Source organism: Empidonax traillii, unplaced genomic scaffold (assembly GCF_003031625.1).
Source record: "Empidonax traillii isolate 1590-97213 ecotype Southwest subspecies unplaced genomic scaffold, ASM303162v1 scaffold114:size1751661, whole genome shotgun sequence".
NCBI classification, from domain to species: Eukaryota; Metazoa; Chordata; class Aves; order Passeriformes; family Tyrannidae; genus Empidonax; species Empidonax traillii.
Window position 1 is genome coordinate 1294745 of NW_020955307.1, and position 21138 is coordinate 1315882.

Genomic DNA, 21138 nt, shown 5'->3' on the forward strand with positions numbered 1-21138 from the left:
TTCACTCAGCACCTGGCACATCATCTCCAGCAGGCAAGTGCTCACTTAAAACACAACCACAGGCCAGTCAGACTGCAGGGCGGACTGGCAGGTCAGAACATTCAACAGAAACACACTAGAGATGCTTGGTATTGTACAGAGGAAGGTAAAAGGCATGAAGTTACCAGGAACTGAAGCAAAGTGAGTCCTCGTGCTTCTCTTCAGTTGCTTTGTCATCACATCAAATTCAAAGAAGAAAAGCAGAGACATCAGTGAAAAAAATCACAGAGACTGAGCCAAAGATGCAACTAATCCTTTTGCAACCAATTTAGAAATCTCCTGCAGCAGTTGTGCAAACCTTTGAATGGCTGGTCAGCAACTGCTTGGCTTCTGGTGCAATCATCCGTGCTCTACAGCTGCCTACAAATACTGGAACACACTAGAGAGCAGAAACTGTCCAGAAAGCGAGTATTTAGGCAGCCTTGTGAGCAAGCCCATGAGTACGAAGCTCACTCCACCATTCCATGGACTGCACTCCCGTTCTCAGCATGTACAGCAGCAGGTGCATGTCACACTGCAGTCATACCCACAAGATGGTAAGTGTTTTTGGAAAACAGTTTATTTGGGAATTACACAATATTTTAAATTCTCCAAAATACATCTTACTAGATCCCTACAAAAGAAATCTAAATAAGTACAACAATATGAAATTAAATTTGTTGCAACAGTCATTAAATATTTACTTCCACTAGTATATACATACAAAATGCCACAATGAGCTCGTTTACCCTTGGAATGTGTGCTGCGTTCCAGCAGTTATGCTCCATCTCCATATCCTCCAGTTCCACAACATGAAGACTCAATATTAACACTTTGTACATCCTTTATTATAGGCAAAAATAAAGAGTTTGTTGGTTTTGTTTTGGTTTTAATAGAAATTAACCCTCTGCAATTTCACAGCTGTGGTAGTTTGTCTACTGGGGTATCAAACTTGAAGTCTGCTGGGAAGAGATCTGGAGCTCGAGGGTAGATCAGCCTGTATGACTGTCTGATTGTAACATCAGCCACACCAGCAATATCACCAATTTCTACAACAAAAAGCAGAGAAGTGGTTACTTTTTACTTTTGCCATTTATATTGAAAAAACCAGCAGGCATAATTTATCAAGGAGCACTTAGACACTTGCTTCATTCGTAACTCTCCCACAAGCCTGGCAGAAATGGTTTTAACTGTGGTGATTAATACTTCACATACGTAAGTCTGTCTTCTCACGTACCAGAGTTCAACTTACCCATCTCTCCTGGAATAACATCAGTTTTAAATTGCAGAGGGCCAAGAGTGTTAGAAACATCTACTGCAAACTCTACATATGATCAGCAATATTTTATAAATTGTCATCAACATTGGGATCTTCACTTTTGTGCTTTGATTGAATATAAGCAAAACAAGCAAAAAGCTGAGAGACGGACAAAAAGCGATACCTTCAGCTAAACATGAAATACATTTACCTTAAAATGCACCAAGAAATAAGGCAAAGGCACAGAGCACTGTAATGACTGAGAGAACACTTGTTTGAGATGCACAGAAACTTAACTTTATTCAAGATTTAATCAAATTAGGAATTTAGGCCTTGGCCTGCGTGACAGCCTTCCTCATTGTGTGAGGACACTGGGGGAGCAGGGAGTCCTGGGGTATTTTAACGAGCACTCCTAAAAGGCACAGTCCAGCAGCTCACTCTGAGCACGGATGATGGCACTGCACCGCCTGGCTCTGCTTCACCCACACGCCCAGGGACCTGCCAGCATGATGGGAGCTCCAGGGACATAAGCAGTTATGAACGCAGAACAAAACACCACAGCCTGACAGATAAAGGCTATTCTTCACCTAAAAGCAACTCTCCACTAAGAAATTACTACATTTTAAACATTTCTGATCTGAACTGGACTAGACAGTTCAATGGAGCTTCCCCAGCCAGCTGTCAGTACTTGGATCCATTCCTCACATCAAGTTCTAACCACTGCAGCCTTAGCTCCCTTCCTTCCCCACAGCATTGCCCTCCTGTAGGTCTCATCCCTTGAGCCCTGGGGGCTGATCCACGCTGCTCTGAAGCACAAGAACAGCCCTGAATTCCTTACTGGCTCCCCAAGGGCTCCCATACCAGCAGCGAGTCGTGCCCAAAGCAATCTACAGCAAACTCCCCTGTCCCACTGCTTTCAGTCTACCACAGGCTCACAACAAGTCAAAGAACAGGAACTAATGTAGGTGACTCCCTGGCTCCTGGAATGATTGAGGACTCAGTGTAATCCTAAGCCACAGTGCTACCTGCAACTGCCTGCATGTCTGTGTTTGGAATATTTCAGAGCAGCAGGATGTACACATGCAAATATTGGCATGGGTAAACTTAAGTTATGCTCCTTTGAATGCACTGGCCCATAGCATTCAAGAATGCAATGCTCCCAGTGCCAGATGAAGATGAACTCTGTTTACAGTGAGCACAGCCAGTTCTCCATTCTGGGGCCTGGGAGATCCTGGTTTGGTCCCTGCTATGCAGTCAGAACGGCAGCTCATCACTACTTGCACACACCTCACCCAGGTTTTACAGCAACGCTCAATATTCTTTCAAGCGGGAAAACATGGTCAACTAAAAAAAAAAAAAAAAAAAAAAAAGCTGTTTTACCTTTTTGTGTCCTTTTCTCTGAAGAGGCTTGTGATGCCATGTAAATAGCTGCAGCTGCTACAGAGATAGGGCTTCTGCCAGGAACCAAATCTAATTCCACAGCTTTACGGGCAATGTGTGTTGCTGCCATTTGTACTTGTTTGGGAAGCCCCAGATTGGAACAGAATCGTGACATGAAGTCTCCAGTTGTAATCAAATCAACACTGGTTTCAAGAGCTTTCAAAATAAGTTTAAAACACCGACCTATTTCCTTCTTTGAAATCCTGGACACTGCACATATTTCTGAAGAAAGAATAAAAATTAAACTTTAGACTTGACAGCACTTGCTCCCCCAAAATAATCAAATTTGATTCCCACTAAGAAGGCCACTGTCACTAAATAAGCTTTGAACATTTGTCAACTTCAGTCCACCACATTTATCATAGGGAGCTAATTAATACAACTCACTTAGTAGGGGAAATTTGGTGCTCAATGCTAGAGAGCTGAATCCCTGTCAGGGAACAGTTGCCCAAATTTACTGCAGAACTGCTGGTTCAAATTCAGTAACAACACCATTCTCCCATCAAAACAACACTCAAGAGTAACTTTCAAACGCGAAATTCTTTTTAGTGCAGTATGACCAAAAATCCCATGCCCAAGAGCCTACTCCACAAATGTAACGAATTTCCAGAGAGTCTTCTACCCTGCCCCTCAAGGATGAACTGTAGCAGAGAACAATCAATTTGACAAAGTCCAGGAATGAGAAAACCAACCTCCTCCAGTGACAGTAACTAGACCTTTACTTCATAGCAAAATTGAATCTGTGTCATTGTAAACTTACCTTTAAATGTTCTTGGAACCCCCTCTTGCCTACAGGCTATGTAGAGACAAGCAGAAGCAATGGCATCATTACTCCTTCCCTTCAGGCTCTTTTGCTCATACACTTGCTTGAATAAATTATTTGTTCGATCCTTCAACACAAGAAGATGAAATTTAATTAACTCTAGGCCATTTAATTAGCAGCAATATCAAAAATTCATGTGCTCATTATATTATGCTAACTAAGTCAATGCCAGAACAATTTAAGGAAGGGAGACATGAACTTACAACTATATTTCTAGGGAGGTTGATTCTGTCCGCCATGTTCGTGATTTCTTTAAAAGCATTCATCATCGCACGATCAGAGCTGCTCATAGTTCTGCGGTTTTGGTACTTTGAATTCCCAAATTCATCAAAACTTGCTGCACCTGTGCCCTGAAAAGAAAGATTTGTATTGTCAACAACACAAGGAACTTCCTCCTCACTTTGAGAACAAACATCTTCCAGCTTTATACATTTTATTTCAAGGCATCGGTTCAAGCAGTCGTTCAAATAAACATCACAAAGTAAGTCATTCACTCGAGCATTGTTCACACATCAAGTTCTATGCTTTGCACCAGGCTCAAACTGTGAGTCGCTTTCCAAAGACCACAGATTACACAGGGGTTTTCCTTCCTAATGTAACAATGGTTTAATGTGTGCATCTCAATACTCTTGTCACCAATGCTGAGGTCCAAGATGATATTTTATGCAACCCATGTGTCCTTAGGACTGCACCTGCACTGTGGCACTCTGGTGAGTACGGCCAGCTCAGACCAGCTACAACGATATCTCAACTATCACAGTGAAGGCATGGGCAAAGGGAACATCCAAACCAATGAGCTATTCAGACCCAGTTTAATACCATGCCTGCTAGCAGTTGCAAATCTTAGTCAGAAAATGGAAATATCCATATATTTTGACTTTACTGGAAAATGATGGACCTCCTAAAAGAAAAGCTTGAGGTCTTACAAAAAGTAAGAGCCACAAACTCAACCTGGCCACTTCAAAACAAGCTTCTGACATGCACTTCATTTGTATCTTACAACTGAGAGTGCAAATTGCACACTTCTATTAAATATGCAAATTTTCTGAACTACAAGGGCCTGAAACGTCTAATGTTTTCAATTAGCCAGCAGTCCAAAACATGTCTTTAACAAATAATGCCATATCAGATTAGTGATAGCTGATGACAACCCCACAGCCTGCGAGTTCAGAAGACCAATGACTGTAATTTATATTGACTGTTTATGTGGTTGCTGTCACAGTGCACAGGGGGCCGTGAGTTCTCTCAAGTGGAAAATGCTTCTTCACAACAATTCTGTCATGAGTAGAAACCTGGATCTTCTGAATTCACATGCATTTATTCCTTTCTGGCACCTTCAAACAATTTATCTGGGCAGGGGCATCCAACTCACTGCAGACAAATTTGGGCATTTAAGCAACCCACTGCAGACACCAACTACTACACTGTCTGTCCTGCCAAAAACGGTAAGCATGAAGCAGGTCTTGCTCTGTGACTGACTGATAACCTGGCTAAGCACTTGCACACAGTTCTCATGTTGAAGATTCAGCAATGTATCAGGATGTCCAGGCTGTACAAAGCAGGGTGAGGACACAGTGAACAAAGGACAGAACATGCCCTGGCATCACCTTTTTCTACTGAGCTGCCCTGTTTCTTCTTCCCTGACCCATTTCTTAGGAATCGCCCTTCTATTTTGACACAGCCTCTAATTCTATAATCTCTGTGTGCTTCTGCATTTAATACCTGTTCCTTGCCTGAGAGTAGTAACACTCACTCTTGTCCATTCACTTACACTGGCCCACTTCCCCCTGCCAAGGCCTCCAGCACACCCCGTTTCCGATGGGCTCAGCCGACGCCTCCACTGCTGAGACCCCTATCTGTGCTGCACACACTTGGATACTGCTGTGGCAACTGAGGACTGGCACTAAAACCCTCCCTCACCAGTTTCCCTGGCTCCTTGAACAGGCCCTCTGTGACAGCTGCTAGATCACAAGACTGTTCTTGTTTTTCTACACCTTCAAACATCCTTTCGCATGAAACAAGCATCCAGAACTGATCCTGGCACCAACACAGAAGAAAGATGCTCCAAAGACAATCTTACTTCCTTGACTGGATGAACACCTCCAACTATCCAAAGGTTTCCAGTAAGATATAAATAAAAAGCAAGAATCAAGCACAACAAACTTCAGGCCACAAAGAGCAACGTTAGACTTTCCTTTCAAAAATTATGCCAGAACTTCCTTGGTCCAAAATATACAGAAGTCTCAGGTCAAAAGGCTCCTTCCTGGCCATCACACATCCCTGTTCCCTGCACCGTGTTACAACATTCATGTGCATCAAATGGCTCCTAGACCAGCACTATGCACAAGTGCTTACAGGAGCTGCATGTGCTCCAACTCTTGCAGATGCCAGAGGAGTGACCACAAACAACAGCAAGACCCCAGTCCTTGTCTATCGGGCTTCATGCCAGATAGCATTTTACCAGGGCATACTGCTCTGTCCTGGGGCCAGCAAGTATTCCCCTTCACCACAGGGATTCTCCCCGGTCCCCTGGTTAAGGAGAACAAAACACCAAAACAAACAAACAAAAACCAAACCAAACAAAAACCAAACAAAAACAAAAAACAAACAAACACGTCTTTTAGGTGCTGTATATTGGAACTAGGCAAGGATATCTGCTGATATGAGTGCTTTCCAAGAGCCATACCCAATATACAGTTCAGAGCTATAAAAGGGGTGGAAAACATGCTTCCATCTCAACTGCTTACATAAACCACAGCTATTCTCCCTGCATTTGCTATTTAAATGCACCATCTACTTTCTTTCTGGAGCTTTCAACTGAGGGACAATGCTTTGTTGACTTCAGCCCTTGACAACCATGTTAGGAGGGCCTTTCCCTCCATGGAAAAAAAAAAAAAAAAGAAGCCACACAGTTTTAGCTGAAATAAAACAGACTTTAAGAATTGTGTTTTACTGTTGTGGCCTTTGAGACATCTACTTCTATCTTTCCCATCTCACCAAGAAAGGTATCTGACAAAATCAGGAGTTCTACCTGTTTGGCTTTCAAACAGAACAGAAACCTCGTGGATACAATCCTGGAAACAGCATTCAAGATTGCTACAGTGAGAAAGCACAGTCAAGTAAACAGTGTTAATCTCTGAAGAGGCTCTGTGGTGGTCAGGCTTACAGTGCTGGCAGCCAACAGCTTTATACCCCAGTATATACCACATTTAGCAGAAAGTAAAAGTATCACCAGCATCATCCACATCACTGACTTGGGGTTAACCACAGCATCAAGGCATGCCCCCAGATCCAGCAGTTTTCTTGCCCAGTACAACCAGCTGATGGATCCTTTCTTCTTTTTCAATCATCAGCCCCTGATATCATGCCATTGCTTCTCAACATAGCACTTCCAGATTCAGGCCACGCAGTTTGACAACAGCCAGCTTCCTTTCAGAGATATCTGATCAAAGGGTAGGAATTCTATGCCAAGAGACTGCACTAGTTCTTTGTTCAAGCAATCTAAATTCTCTTGGACTGGCAGTCATTACAAAAAGGAATCAATTAACTACCAAGGGTGACCAAAGACAACGTTTTCCACAAGATAGGAAACAAACTTTCAATTTTCTTTTAGATTCAGAGAAAAGAGTTCTTTATATCAAGGCAGACCTAGAAGCTGCTTGTGCAGTTATTTTTCTTTAATTTTACGTAAGAATTTTAGAAATAATTGTAGTATTCTGGCAATCAAGTCACAATAAAGTGCAACTTCGCCATGCCTCCAATTGATCTGCATTGTAATCAGACCAACTGCAGCACAGAGTATGTAATTTCAGAGAGTTACAGTTCTGTGCCAATATCCTGAAGACCTGCCTGTGGAATTCAAACCACTTCCACCACAGTTAACTATGCTATTCACCCTCCTCTTCACAGACAAATTAATCTTTCTTCCAACACAGGCTGCTGCTGCCTCAGACAGATGGGTTCTTTAAGTACTAAAACCAATTAGGAATTAATCCCTCTGCACGGGCAAAGCAGCTCCTCCTTCGCTGTGAGCAGATACAGAGCGCACACCCCCGGCAGAAAAGAGCCCTGGAGCAGCACCTCCTGGCTTCCAAGAGTAAAGAGTGACAAACCATTCTGTGAAACAGAGCTGGCCCCCTTCCTTTACTGTTTAAAGGCAATAGCCAGTCACCAGAACTTTGCTGTTGTAACTGGTTTAGACACCACTTCCACCTACATTCCCACAAGTTTACAGTCATCTCTAACACGACATGCCATGAGAATTACCTATGTCTTTTTCTTCTGGATTTTCCACAACAATGTGTTTTAGGGTGGTGGGGTATTTTTGGTGGAGGACAGGGCAGGCCTGCTGTAAAGATTTTGTCATCTGCAGACCAACATGGCAGAAAGGAATTACTCCTGTTCCCTGTCCCATGCAAAAGGCTAAAGCAATCTCTGGCACACAGATTCGGGGTCCACTCTGGGCCACTCTAAGAACTGTTGTTAACTGGGAAAATAACAATCTTACCTTCTTCCTTCTTTGGAATTCATGAAGGTTGTTCTGTACTCTGTCAGATACTACTTACCCTCCTCATGACTACACCAATTTCACCCTTGTTCAACCACTGTGCATATCTAGGTCAATCCTCATCCCAGCCTACTGCTGGCAGGGACTTCAGAAGACTGCTTGAGAAATGCACTACTTCCTTGGTTTAGTTATTTTTGCTGCAAAATTCATGCCCTTTCTGCACTGATAGGAGATTTCTTCAGCATCTTCTGATATAAGCCATTCTCTTCCTTCCAAATGACTGAAAAAAAAAGCAGCCCCTGATACAGAGTTCACATCAATGAGCTGACATCCCAGAGCCTCTGCTCTGGCAAGACAAACACAGGAACTCTTGTACAGAAAACATCCTGGTTTGTCAAAGAGACTCCCAATTTCACACAGACAATAATGCATCTCTTCTACGATTCCTCCCCATGCAAATAAAGTATCCACAGTTGGACTAATTGCCCCTTCTACATTCCCCAACACGATCCTGGCAGTTCCAGTACTTGGACATTTTTACTGAGTTCTCATAGGTTAAATCATGCCACAATAACATCCCACATCTTGTCTTCACTGAATGGCACTCTTTGCTTCAGCAAGCTTGGTCATGCCTATTATGGGATGTTCTGGTTAACAGCAAAACTGTTTCATTAGTTGAATGTCCATCTCTGAAAATTTTTTAATTTTCCCAGAGAAACTTTTCACAGAGGTTTCTTTATGTCTTCTCTCACTGAGGTTGCCATCCCTCTTATTTTAAGTTAGAACCTGAACCTCCAGAGAGAAGAGTGTTAACAGCACAAGTCCAGATTCACCTCAATAGAGAATCTAAAGGAGCTCAGGTCATTCTACCTATCGAATCAAACTGAGCTCTCAGAAACAAGTTCTGTATTTACACACTCTCAAAATGGAAACAACACGAACCTGGAGCAAACCGTCCATTTCTCATCTGTCCATAAAGGTCTGTTTCTGATCATCATAGCTGACCAAATCAGCAATGGAAGTCTACGCCCTCTCAACTACAATCTTTCTGATCCTACACAGGTGACATTAAAACCCCAGTGACTTCTACAGCACCGCTTCACAGAGCCACTTAGCAATGCCAATATTTTTAATGGAGCAGTGCAGATTTTGTTGCCTGAAAGGATTCCAAAAGCCATCCAAAATGTTACAGGCAGCAGTAACGTGCTTGGAGTTGTCCAAAACACAAACATCTGCTTGGACAATGCCTTGAGCAGAACGTTTCCTATTCACAGTCAAAGATCAGCTGTCCATCAGTATTTGCTAGTTGACCTCATCTCTCTGAAAAACTCTTGGTTAAAAAGGATGTTGCACACTTCCATATACACAGCCAAACATATTCAGGCATGTCTACTTCTTGAACCCAGCAACATCACCGGAACAAAAACTTCCGAGAAGCAAATAAAAAGCAACAATACATTTTTAATTTATTTATCAGTAACTGCACCGCCTTTCATGAAACATTCAAGAAATCCACACAAATTAATTTGGCTCTTGCAACAAAAACTGTAACAGAAAGTACAACAATGAAAACTTACCTGGGTCACTACTTCATTAAAAGGGAGTGCATTTACGTGACTAATCTTGCTTGCCCTCTCATTGGAGACAGCAGGATATAATTGCACCACTAAATTTTAACCCAAATATAGATGCAATACTTTCCTCTGGGACACTCACACCATGAAAGAATTCTACATTTAGTGCTTTAACATTAATTGGAAGAACATATACAACAAGCATGTAGATCTCCAGGTCTCCAATATGAACCTGATACAGATTTTACTATAAAAAAAGTTTCAGTCCAAGTTGGCAGCACTAGCTACTGAGATCTCAGAACTGAGTATCTTATTTCAGGATCACCTCAAATACACTTGCTAAGTCAAAGTGCTTCTGTAAAACTGCAACATCAGCTTTCCTATTTATAGCAGCATACCAAAGGGTGGCAAGTAACCACACAGCACTGCAGACTTTTTTTGCTTTTGTAAAGGTTGGCCCTTTCCTGCTACCCCCAGGTAGCACATTTGTGGCTACCCCCAGGTAGCCACATTTTACACCCTGTTGAAACATGAGTTCAGTTCAGGCAAGATCTCTGCAAATAAATACAATGAGTATTTTCCCTATGGACATACAATCATGTACTTGACATAAAAACACTCAAACTCAGTAAAATTTAGTATTTTAAGTGTTACCTTGCCAATCATTGTACTCAAGTCGCCATCACTCAGCAGAGGATTCTGGGTATCCCCAACTCGAGATGGATCTTTTGTTGCTTTGTCATTGCTGAAAGTTCTCCACTCTGAGCCTACATCTATGACCCGGTCACCTGAGATCACAGAAAGCAACAGTCTGCATTAATATAATGTGTCATGAAATATTTCAAAATATTAGGTTAGACATCTGAGCTCTCCATTGTAAGAAGGCAGCCTGTTGGCATTCCCAAACAGAACAGTAACCTGCAGGACAATATACCAAAATGTTTAGGATTACAAGTTAAAGCAGTGGGAAAAAAAAAATGCTACAAGAGCAGCACATAACTAGAGAAATGCATCCAGAACACCAAAAAGACACAGTTATCCAAAAAGAGATTTTCAGTATGCAAAAAGAATCAAGACCTTGATATCAAGCTGAAGTGAGGAGGTTCTCAGTACCTGGACAAATGAGTCAGTTGTTGTAACTTAACAAGTTCTCTCACATTTGCCATGTGTTCAAGGTGCACATGTGAATTATCTATCATGCATAATCCCCTTAGATTGTAGTAAATCACTTCTCTTGCATGAGTTCCACGTCCTTTGTACTCTCAACTTTGCACCTTGTAACCCACCATGACATTTTGCAGCTCAATTCTTGTTCTTTGAGTTCTGACCCTGCCCAATTCCCCTTCATTTATGATAACAGTATCAACATACCATCTATATATAAACTATTAAACTACCCTGTTATACCTGGAAGAGTTTCCATACAGATTCAGAGCAGGCAGAAAAAGCACTAAACCCACATTCTCTGAATGAAACAACTTGACTCGCAGTCCTCTGTTCATCTCACACTCACCTAAACCTTTCCTACAGCAACTCTGTAGTTTCAGAAATAACTAATCTACACTCTGTTGCAGGCAAAAGCCCAACAGTAATCACAACAAAAGAAACTCAGAGGGGAAAACAAACCCAAACACAAAAGAAAACGCAAAAACCCCAGTCCCCAACCCACTGTTGGCAGTGCAGTTCATTCCATTCACAGACCTGACAAAAGCTGCATCTCAAAGGTGTTGCCTCTAGACCGATACTACAGAATTTTTAAGAATACATGTACAGAAAAGCATAAAAAGAACACTAAGAAAAGTGTTACGCAGTAAAGCAGATTACAGCTCTGTGTAGCAAGCATATCAGAAGAAACTTCAAAATAATTATCACCCTTCTTTGCTAAACCTGAGGAAAAATTCACCACCTTTATCAGTGTTTCAGTGTGTCATGAAAGAAACATCTGCACAAAAATAAGCAGCACTGACTGCAATAGAAGTTTCCGGTATGGAAGTCTTAGTATGAAACCACAGGGGCTGATTTAACCTGGTGAAAACAAACAGAGAAAAAAGCACTCTGCAAACCAGGGTAATACAAGATACAAAGTTGGAGAAAATATAGGATGATATGGACAGTGGTGCATACCATAGGAGGGATCTATTCTGACAGAGTAACTCTATTTTTAACGTAACATTATGCAAGGAGAACGCTTGAAGTTGAATGCTGTGAATGAACCAAGAGAAATTGCCACAACCAAAAAGAGTAACTTTAGGTTAGAGGCCTTCTCATCAGTGTCATGCTCACAGCTGTGGCTTCACCTTTATTTGCTGCTAATGAAAACCAAGAGGGGAAGGAGAAAAACATCAAAAACTACAGGTTAAGAATACAGCAGAGTAAAAAGCAGCACACATCCATTCTTTCTGCTACAAAGGTCTCCCTCCTGCCCTTGCAAGCTTGAATTTGCAGACAGCGTGCTCCTCTGGCTCCTGGACTCTCTGTAAATATTTGATTCAGTAATGGTCCTTCTATGGCCTAGCAGTAACTTTACTTTCAGACAACCCCCCAATACTGTTTACAGCATCTAAAAAAAGCAAAATGTACTTAAAATTCTGGCATGGTATAAATAGAACACTGAGTACAGGGCAATGATGTAATATTTTTCCACACAAGTGGGAATGACCTAAATGACTCACTCAGGGATCTGCCTCTTGTGAGTTATGAACCATTCCTGCTCTAACAAAAAAGTGTTATATCACTGCCTGCTTTGGCAAACATATTACAAACAGAGGATTGAGACTACTATTTCAGAGTGAAAAAAGATTAAGTAGAACAAATCACTGAATATAAAGCATTTGTGTAATTAAGACACAGTATGCAAATATCTTTACTTTGCCAAGAAATGTGCTGTTGCAGAAAAGGAAGGTTTTCTGTGCACTGTCGGTGTCACTGAAAATAGAGAGAGGTCCTGAGAAGCACATTCCACCTTTCAAGAGGCTTCTATAGAAGTGTGACACATGCTATAAGTATTCACAAAAATGGAATAGGTCAAAAGGTTTCCATAGATGGAAAATGTATTTGGCTACAAGTAAAATTAACTGAATTATCCCACTGAACAACAAACAAAACCAAAACACTGAATGTGGTATTTATTATTTTTAACTCTTCAAAACACAAAAAAACCACTTTGTAACTGTGATACTAGTACAGATGCAATTAAGCCCCACCCTAAGTGATCAAAGCAAAACCTTAAAATACTAAATTCAGTCTTATAAAGCAGTATAAGAAATCAGCCTTGAAAACTGGTCCTGAGCTAAGATCTCCAGTCCTAAATTGAATTTGCTGGGTCACACAATATTGCCTGGCTTTCCTGAAGCAGCTGAACATGGGCCCAACAGTCAAAAGTGAGAGGAAGAAAGCCCCCAGTAAGTAAAATTGTCTCTGCTTTCTCACATCATGTTGGTTTTGGCAACTCTATCAAGCTGCAGTGAGGATGGGAGTGGCTGCATATTCCCTTTGCTACTTCCTTTTGATGCAGTTCTTTTGAACAAAAATAAGCTTTGCTAGATACAGTTACATTACACACGCCTTTATTTAATTTTCCTTAAATGGATGAGTTCATCTTCTCAGTTTCCTCCTCTGAGGGACAAAGAAAAACAACAGCTTACAGGACCAAATCTTTGTGAACTACATCTCCAGGATGGTATCCTAAAGCATCTTTCTGAACAGAATAATTTTTCACCACTACTCCGTTTCTTTCTGTAAACCATTCTGCCAGTATTCAGTTCCTCTTTAAAATACAGTCTAACAGACTAACACACAGGCTCCAGTGCAAACACACACTGCAAAACTTCCCTGACTCAGGTTGCCCACCCTCTGAAAAGCTCATTTAGTAAAATGCAGAACAGTTGCTCAGAACAGAAAACCTCAGACCAAGGTTACTTTTCTTCGCAACTGACAAACACAAAGAGCATTCACTGTAGAAATGCAAGAGCAAACTCAGGTCAGACTCAAAAATTAAAATATAATTTTGAACAGTTCTTAAAAATTAGCTTAAAATATCTATACATCAAAATTTATGTATGTTTCCTCCTTCCCTGAAAATAGAAAGTGATTTCTCAAGAGAAAATATTTTCATTCAACAAGGCCTGAATTTTCAGTTACATATTTATAGAGAAATAATACTAGCTATTTTAATGTTGCATTCCACTTGCAACAACTCATAAAAAATATTTCTTTTCTTATTTTTCTGCATTTTGTATTATCTGTTACACAAAGACAATATAGCTGCAAATGGAAGACATTTAACCAAAACAAAACGTGATGATATTCAAGCCTCAAGTAATGTCATCTTCCATATCCAGTCTTGAAACAGCTCTAAGAAGGCAGGTTAAGTTTTTTTCAGAGGAGCTCTCATGTTAGCTCCACATTGCATCAAGTTGTACACATTACTAGTTAATATTTTAATCTTAGCATAAATACGGTATTAAAAGTTTATTTGCTCTCTGAAGTCCCAAAATACCCATTGTTAGTAGAGAATGTTTCATTCTTACAGTTAGTTAAGGAACCTGCTGCCACCTAGTGAGCACATATATTATAATTCTAATTAAATGCCAAATTTAAGTGTGCGTGTGTGTATATATATATATAGGATTATACTTTATTTCAGTCAACTCCTTATGAAGTAGAGTGAAGAGCTGAGACAAACTACAAGGAAAAGCTACATAGCAGACTACAAGCCGGGGAGAATCATAAAGACAAGTAACTGCACAGAGCCACGCTGAACAGTCTGAGAATAACAGCCTCAGCTCTCAGCCTCTCCTAATCACTAAATCACTCCTGCAACCTTCGCTAGATTTGCTCCAGCAAGTCTCTATCTCTTTCTGGTACTGAGAAGCCCAGAGTCAGGCCCAGTACTCCAGGTGTCTACTCCTCCATATTCTATTTATTACCTTATATACTTCCCATACAGTAGCACTCACCTTCCCACACACACACTTTTCAGCTTTAGAACTTCTATTTAAGACAAGATGCATTAAATGTTACCAAAGAGTAAACTCATGGGACAAAAAAAAACACCAACCAATTTTACAGTCACAGTTTTTCTACAAAATTTCCAGTCTTTTGTAAGATAGCAGTATTCTTTGCAAAAGTTCTCATTTTCAATAAGTTGTCAACACCACAAATGCATCATCACCAACAGCAACATCTGTCTATTCCAAGTAACTAAAGCAGGCTTTCAAATGCTAAACAAAACATAAAATCCCCAAGCAAATGAAGAGAAAAGCCATAGACAATATCAACTAGTTGCCAGACATCAACAGCATCACACAAGTACCAAAAGTCAACTCTGGATTGAAACACACAGTGCAGCACCACAGGCAAGTGACCATTACGAGAACAAAGGTTTAACAGCTCCTGCATATCAAAATTATGACAAATCTAAAAGGATTTCCAGGCTTCCTAAGCCATCAGCTCATACAATAACTTTGGAGGAAGCAAATGAGAGTAGAAATGTTAAATGATCTGGTGCACAAGTCTGGTCAGCTGAAGTTACACCTCTGCAGGACTTTAGAAGATTACCAGCTCAAGTAATTGTGAAGGATGCTCCAAACTACAGAATCTCAATAAACAACGTCGTGCCCGATCTACACTACACATCACAAAAATTAGAGGCTACGGACTCTTTTTCCATCAGAGGAGTTCATATTGTTTCTAGCCCTTATTTGCCCTAAATCACTTTGTCAATCTCATAAGAAGGAAGTAAAAAAACATTCCCTACATAACATGATTCGAAATATCATGTTATTCCACTAGATAAATCTAGCACTTTACCTAATAAAAGCTCAAACACCTCTGGCCTCCAGCCAAGAACCCACTAACTAGAAAGTCTCCTACACCCTCAAAGAAATTTCATGCTACGAGAGGTGCTTATTACAAAGCCTTACAAAGGATGCCAACTTTTGTCACTGAAAGTCTGCTTACACTGTTACAAGTGTTATTGCTGAACAGCTAGAACCTGCTCTGGACACCAAACACGATAGCAGAAACCAGATAAAAGCTGCTAACACACATCAGTATCTAAAGTTTTTTGCCTATTTTTTCAAGCAATACTTTGAATTAAGAATTCATATTTTAGAGACTGGTAATACTTGCAGAAAGAAGTAAATGTGAACATGCACCCAAATACTAAAAGATGTTTCCCTATGGACATAACTGCCCTCTACTGGATCCACGTCAGAAGTACTTAAGCACCTTCCCCACTTACAGGATACTACCAGCAGCTGAAAAACAATGGTTTCTTTAGCCTTCAGAAAACAAGCATCTGTATAGAAGGCAAGCAACCTTATCCCTAATGACAGACATCCTGAGTAAAGAACCAGCCAGTTGAGAGGCAATTGTGAAACTCCTTCCTACTCGTCTATTATACTGCAGACAAAGAGAATACCTGTGGTATAGTTAAGTCTTACCTGATCTTCACCGATCACACCTGAATTTACAGTACCCCATTCAGATCTCAAACTTTTCTGAAGTATTAGCCAAACACATACTTGGACATAGTTTTATAACAGCCTTACTGCTGACCACAAGCTGTTGAATATTTTTCCCCAAAATTCTTCAACTGAACACTCAGGTATATATAGAACATGGATTAAATATCTGAATATTGGTCATAAACCAATTCCAAGCTTTAACAAGTCGATACATGTCCAAGGATCCTCACTAGCTGAAGACAGACTTTTTACTGAAGAAGGTTCCCCAAAAAAAGACTTGCTACAGGAGCAGTGCTCCTCTCTAAGCTATTCCTGCCTACTGAGGCAGACAGAGCTAACCAGTTACACAAAATCACATACTCCGTGCTGAAAACAAAGTCCTCACTGCTCCAACTCCTGCACACTAAGACAACATTTAATAAGGCTATACAGAAGTTTAAGGAAAGTCTTAGATCAGAAGGGCTGAGGTGCTACACATCAGTACATGCCACTGGGTTTGTTATCTCCCTCTGAAATTCAGATCACCACCTTGCTACATCAAGAAAATCCAGTGCTTTGTCTTCCACTTTGATTCTGCTTTCTTCAGCTCCTTCTGGCACATCAGCTGACTTCCAGCCTTTTTTACTGTCTAAAGGTAGTAAGCAAAATATTTACCTGACAAGAAAGAAGATTTACCAGAGTTCTGTTCTTGAACAACATGCTTTTCCCCCATCAAGTCTGTCTGAAGAATGAGATATAGTGAACACTTTAAATAAACAAAGAACTAACTGCTTCTCCAAGCCCTAGGAACTCTCTTTGTGAGCTCTCACACCAGCCCATGAACACTTATTGTACCACATAGCTTGATTGGAGAAAAGGATGTAGAATGAAACAATACTTGTGACAGCAGAGAAACTTGGACATAGAGTTGGAAAGTTTCAGATGCATGTCAATCCAGATTAATATCAAAATTCCATGGATAATTGTAATTTAGGTCTCCAAATGCCTTTCATGTAAAAAAAAGCAATTAGCAGAAGGAAAAGTTAACAAGTTGGAAATAATTACCATGAAAAGACAGAACACAAAATAACCCACAAAAGGTAACAGTGAAAAGGCAGATGAGAGTTTTTAGTAAACCGAAGCAGCATTTTGAAACAGTAATAAACCAGACATCAGCTTCAGTCATACTGACAGCACAAGATTTAATTATTTTAACAGTTTATTTAGAATACGTGGAAAATGCAATACACAAGATTTAACTTTAATCTTATTGAGACTAAGAACCTGTAAGTAGAATACAACTCTGATTAAAACTTTTTCTCAAAATCCCTTTAAAAAAGGAGAACTTGCAACATACAGCTCTGCCTAAAATATGAATTCAACTGACAGAGATCAGTTCCTCCTTTTCCTAGCCTCCTGCTCCCCCTAACTTTTCCAATGCTTTACATCCTTTCAGATGCAGACCTGATTAATGCAAGATCAGTCATAATAGTGTTAGTACTGATTTCATCTCATATTGCCAGAAATTGATTATAAAACTTGAAAATTATCTGTGCACCAGCCATTTTATCCTATGACACAGTTCTACATTTAACAAACACACTTTTTTCATAAATGCAAAACTTCAGTACTTTGCCATAGCAAGCACAAAAAACATCAACTGCAAATACACTTAGTTTAGGCAAAGTCTCTCAGCTCCACCTGCAGCTGCACACACATCAGAAAAAAAAAAAGTGAAGTCAGACCACTACGTACTTAATGTACTTTACAACAGTAAAACAAAGACACAAATTCAGATTTACCATTCTGTCCCATTACACCAGCAGTGCTCTGCAGACACTAAAAGCACAACCTTTTTAAATAAACCTGTAGCACTTCCTGGGCTACACAGTATATTGAGTTTTGTGGGGGGTTTAACTGTTCTAACTGATCCCCTTCAGCGATAAAGATCTAGTACTCAAGTTTGATTATTTTAGCATTTACTTTACCAAGCTATGTAGAATTTGCATAAAGCAAGCACATCTGTTTTAGTTACCTGGCTAAATTAGTATTACCTTTGCTGCAAATTCTTTAAACTTTTAGTTTTTTACAAAAATTTTTACTTTGACGAGCCAAAATAAAACCACCAGAGTGTAAGAGAGAGGAATATAAACCATTTGAAATATTTAGCACCACTGAATGAATCACCCAAATGTGCACTCTTCTTTCAAGAGGAGTTTTCTTTTCACAATGGCACGCCCAAAATAAATTACAGAAATCAACGGAGTTTAAACAATTAATAATGCAAGCATGGAAAGTTTCCCATGCAAAAGGAATAAAGGTTTCAGGATGCACATAAGATGCTCATCCTAGAAAAAAATGCATAAAAATGCATATGCAGCAGGTTCTACAACAACTCTCTCATTCAAACAAAGACAATACCTAAAAGGTCTTTTATTTTAAATATTCTATTATACTCGTCTTTTATTTTAAATATTCTATTATACTCAGAAATACGGTTTAGTCTGTGGAAGTTGATGCTACACAAACAAAGTAAGAGAGCTCAGCAAAATTCCAGTGGAAAAACTGGATATTCACTTTGGATAGTCTTAAAAGCTTTAGGAGCAGTAATTAACAAACAGGTGCTGGCAACGATGTAAAGATAAATCCTTCAGGGCAGAAGATAACCTCTAGCTAATGGGAAACTGAGGTTAGCTGGGGTTTGGCTTTGTGTTTGGGTTGTTGGTTTGTTTTTTTCTTTTAAGCAAGTTATTTCACAAAGAGCTCTTATATCACTTCTTATACTTTCTTGATTGAAACAACAGTCATGATTAAAGATAGAATACCAGAGCAGACAGCACAATACTCTAATTCATATTATAACATACGTTAAATTTTCCGTCTTTAAAGAGATTCTTTTCATAGTGCAAGTTACCAGAAGACAGACTATTCAGAACAGTAAGCTTTTTGCCAACAGAAAATCACAAAAACAAAAACCAAAAAACCAAATCCACCACGCACAATTGGACATCAAGAAAGAACCTTTAAATACTCATATTATTATACACCACTGTTGCAGGAAAGCAAAGCCACGCACACCATTTAAGTTTTATGGTAACTCAAAAACATGAATAGCTACTTACCTACTACTAGCCCACACTCAGAACAAATCATATCACCAGCTCTGTAATCCTCCACTAAAATGGAATCCGGATGATTTGGGCAAGTCACCCGTGGAAGTACATCCAAACTAAGAAAAAAAGAAGTATTAATTACTTTTAAACAAGCAGGCTGCATATCCAAAAGTCTAAGAGTTCCTTACTGACAAGAATACTTAAAAAATGCAGAATTCACAGCGATTTGACTATTAACCTGAATACCTGAGCTGCACCTTTCACTTAAATCCTGTAACACTGCATTTGATAATCAACACTTCAGATCTTAAATTCCACATTTTTTGCAATGCATCTTGCACTAAAAACACCTCAATATAAAACATCAAAAATCTAAATAAGAGACTTGATAAAATATGCACTACAGCCTTATCTGTACATTCCATCTTAATTTTATTTGTTAGATATTTCTGATGAGTCAAAAATACAAAGAAGCAATCCAAACATTTTAATCCACTGACTGTTCAGAAAAATATCTAAGACTTGAAACCAAAATCAACCTCATTATTAATATTAAAGACTCCAGAATGCACATGTACACACAAGATTTTCAGATGTAAATTACGCTCAAAATACTGCACTAAAGCTCTTTAAACTACTTTCCTTCTCCCTATTCCCAGCCAGTAGTTTCATATGACAAAACTGTTGACAAAGCATTCACAATCATCTGACATTTGGCATTACACAAAAGGCTACTGACACACTAAGCAAACTAAGGGGGGGAAAAAAAAAAAAAAAAAAACAAAACAGAAGCCTCAAAGAATACCAACAGTGTTTTGTTTCAGATTTTACCTTCACATAACATTGTAAAAATTAGTCTTCTTATCTCAATTTTAACTCGTATATCTAAAGAGATATACTGTCCTCCTTGCAACATACAGGCTCGATATACTAAGCCAAAGCAAAATGCATAGCACGTGTGTAAAGGCCCATCTCAGCAAAGGAAGTACTTCCTAGATCCTAGGACAGGTTTAGCAAGAGTTACAGAGTCATTCCATAGTCTGCTTCATGAGCCTTCCTTCATTCCTGACTGGAAAGAAAAGCTCGATAGGTCTCCAGGGAGAAGAATTCCGAGCCCGAAACCCGTTTGGCCACTGGCTGGTGCCGGTACGGATTTAGGGTGGGAACCCGCAAGCAGTTTCCAGGTCCGATAAGGTGAAGCCAGGCCAGGCGCTGCTGAGCGGGGTCCCGCCGGGAGGCCCTGGGGGCCCGGCCCCTCCGGAGCGGCGCTCGGGTGCGGCACTGCGGGGCCGGCCCCACAGGGAACCGGCCGGGCCGCCGTTCGCACCGACCTGCCATAACGAGGGGCCCCGCACTTCAGTCACGAATCGCCACGATCTCGCAAAGCGCTGGCGTCCCCTCGGAGCGCTGCCCGGCAATAGCGACATGAAGACGCAAAGGCGGCGAGCTCGGCCCCTCAGAGGCCGCTCCGCCGGGGGCCGCCCGGCCCGACCCGGCCGGGCCCAGCCCGCAAGGACAGGCGCGGCCGCCCGGCTGCCCTTCCCGGCCTCTCAGGAGCCGCGCACGGGGCGGACTCGATACAGGGGACACCGGAGAGGGCCCAGCTGCGCTGCGCCGAGCCGGCGGCACCGGGGCCGGGCGAGGCCGGCGATGGCCGCCGGTCCGTCCCCGAGCGGCACCGGCGCGGCCATTTTCTCTCCCTTCCGCGGCCGGGAGCGACGGCGGAGCTGCCCCCACTCCTCCCTCGGCCCCCGTCCCCGTACCGGCTGGTGGACGCCATCTCGCCGGTGCCGCAGCGGTGCCGGAGACGAGTCGGGGGCACGTCCCGGTTATTAAATACCGACAGCGGCGGGCGGGGCCCCGGGCGCTCCTACGGGTCCCGCGAGGGGGCGGACGGAAAGACGGGCGGCCCCGCCCCGCGCCGGCTCTGGGGCGGGCCTGGCGGGCTGCGGGCTG

At 41.2% G+C, this 21138-nt stretch overlaps 1 protein-coding gene across 1 annotated transcript; it reads right to left on the reverse strand.

The window, feature by feature from the left end:
* Positions 1–844: 844 nt before the first annotated feature.
* Positions 845–21077, reverse strand: GTF2B (general transcription factor IIB). The gene is made up of 7 exons (XM_027882908.1): positions 20946–21077; positions 19192–19298; positions 10275–10408; positions 3743–3889; positions 3477–3606; positions 2657–2938; positions 845–1067 (listed from the first exon to the last, which is right to left on the reverse strand). The coding sequence occupies exons 1-7, from the start codon at positions 20960–20962 to the stop codon at positions 934–936; spliced, it is 951 nt and encodes a 316-aa protein (XP_027738709.1). The 5' UTR covers positions 20963–21077; the 3' UTR covers positions 845–933.
* Between the last annotated feature and the right edge of the window lie 61 nt (positions 21078–21138).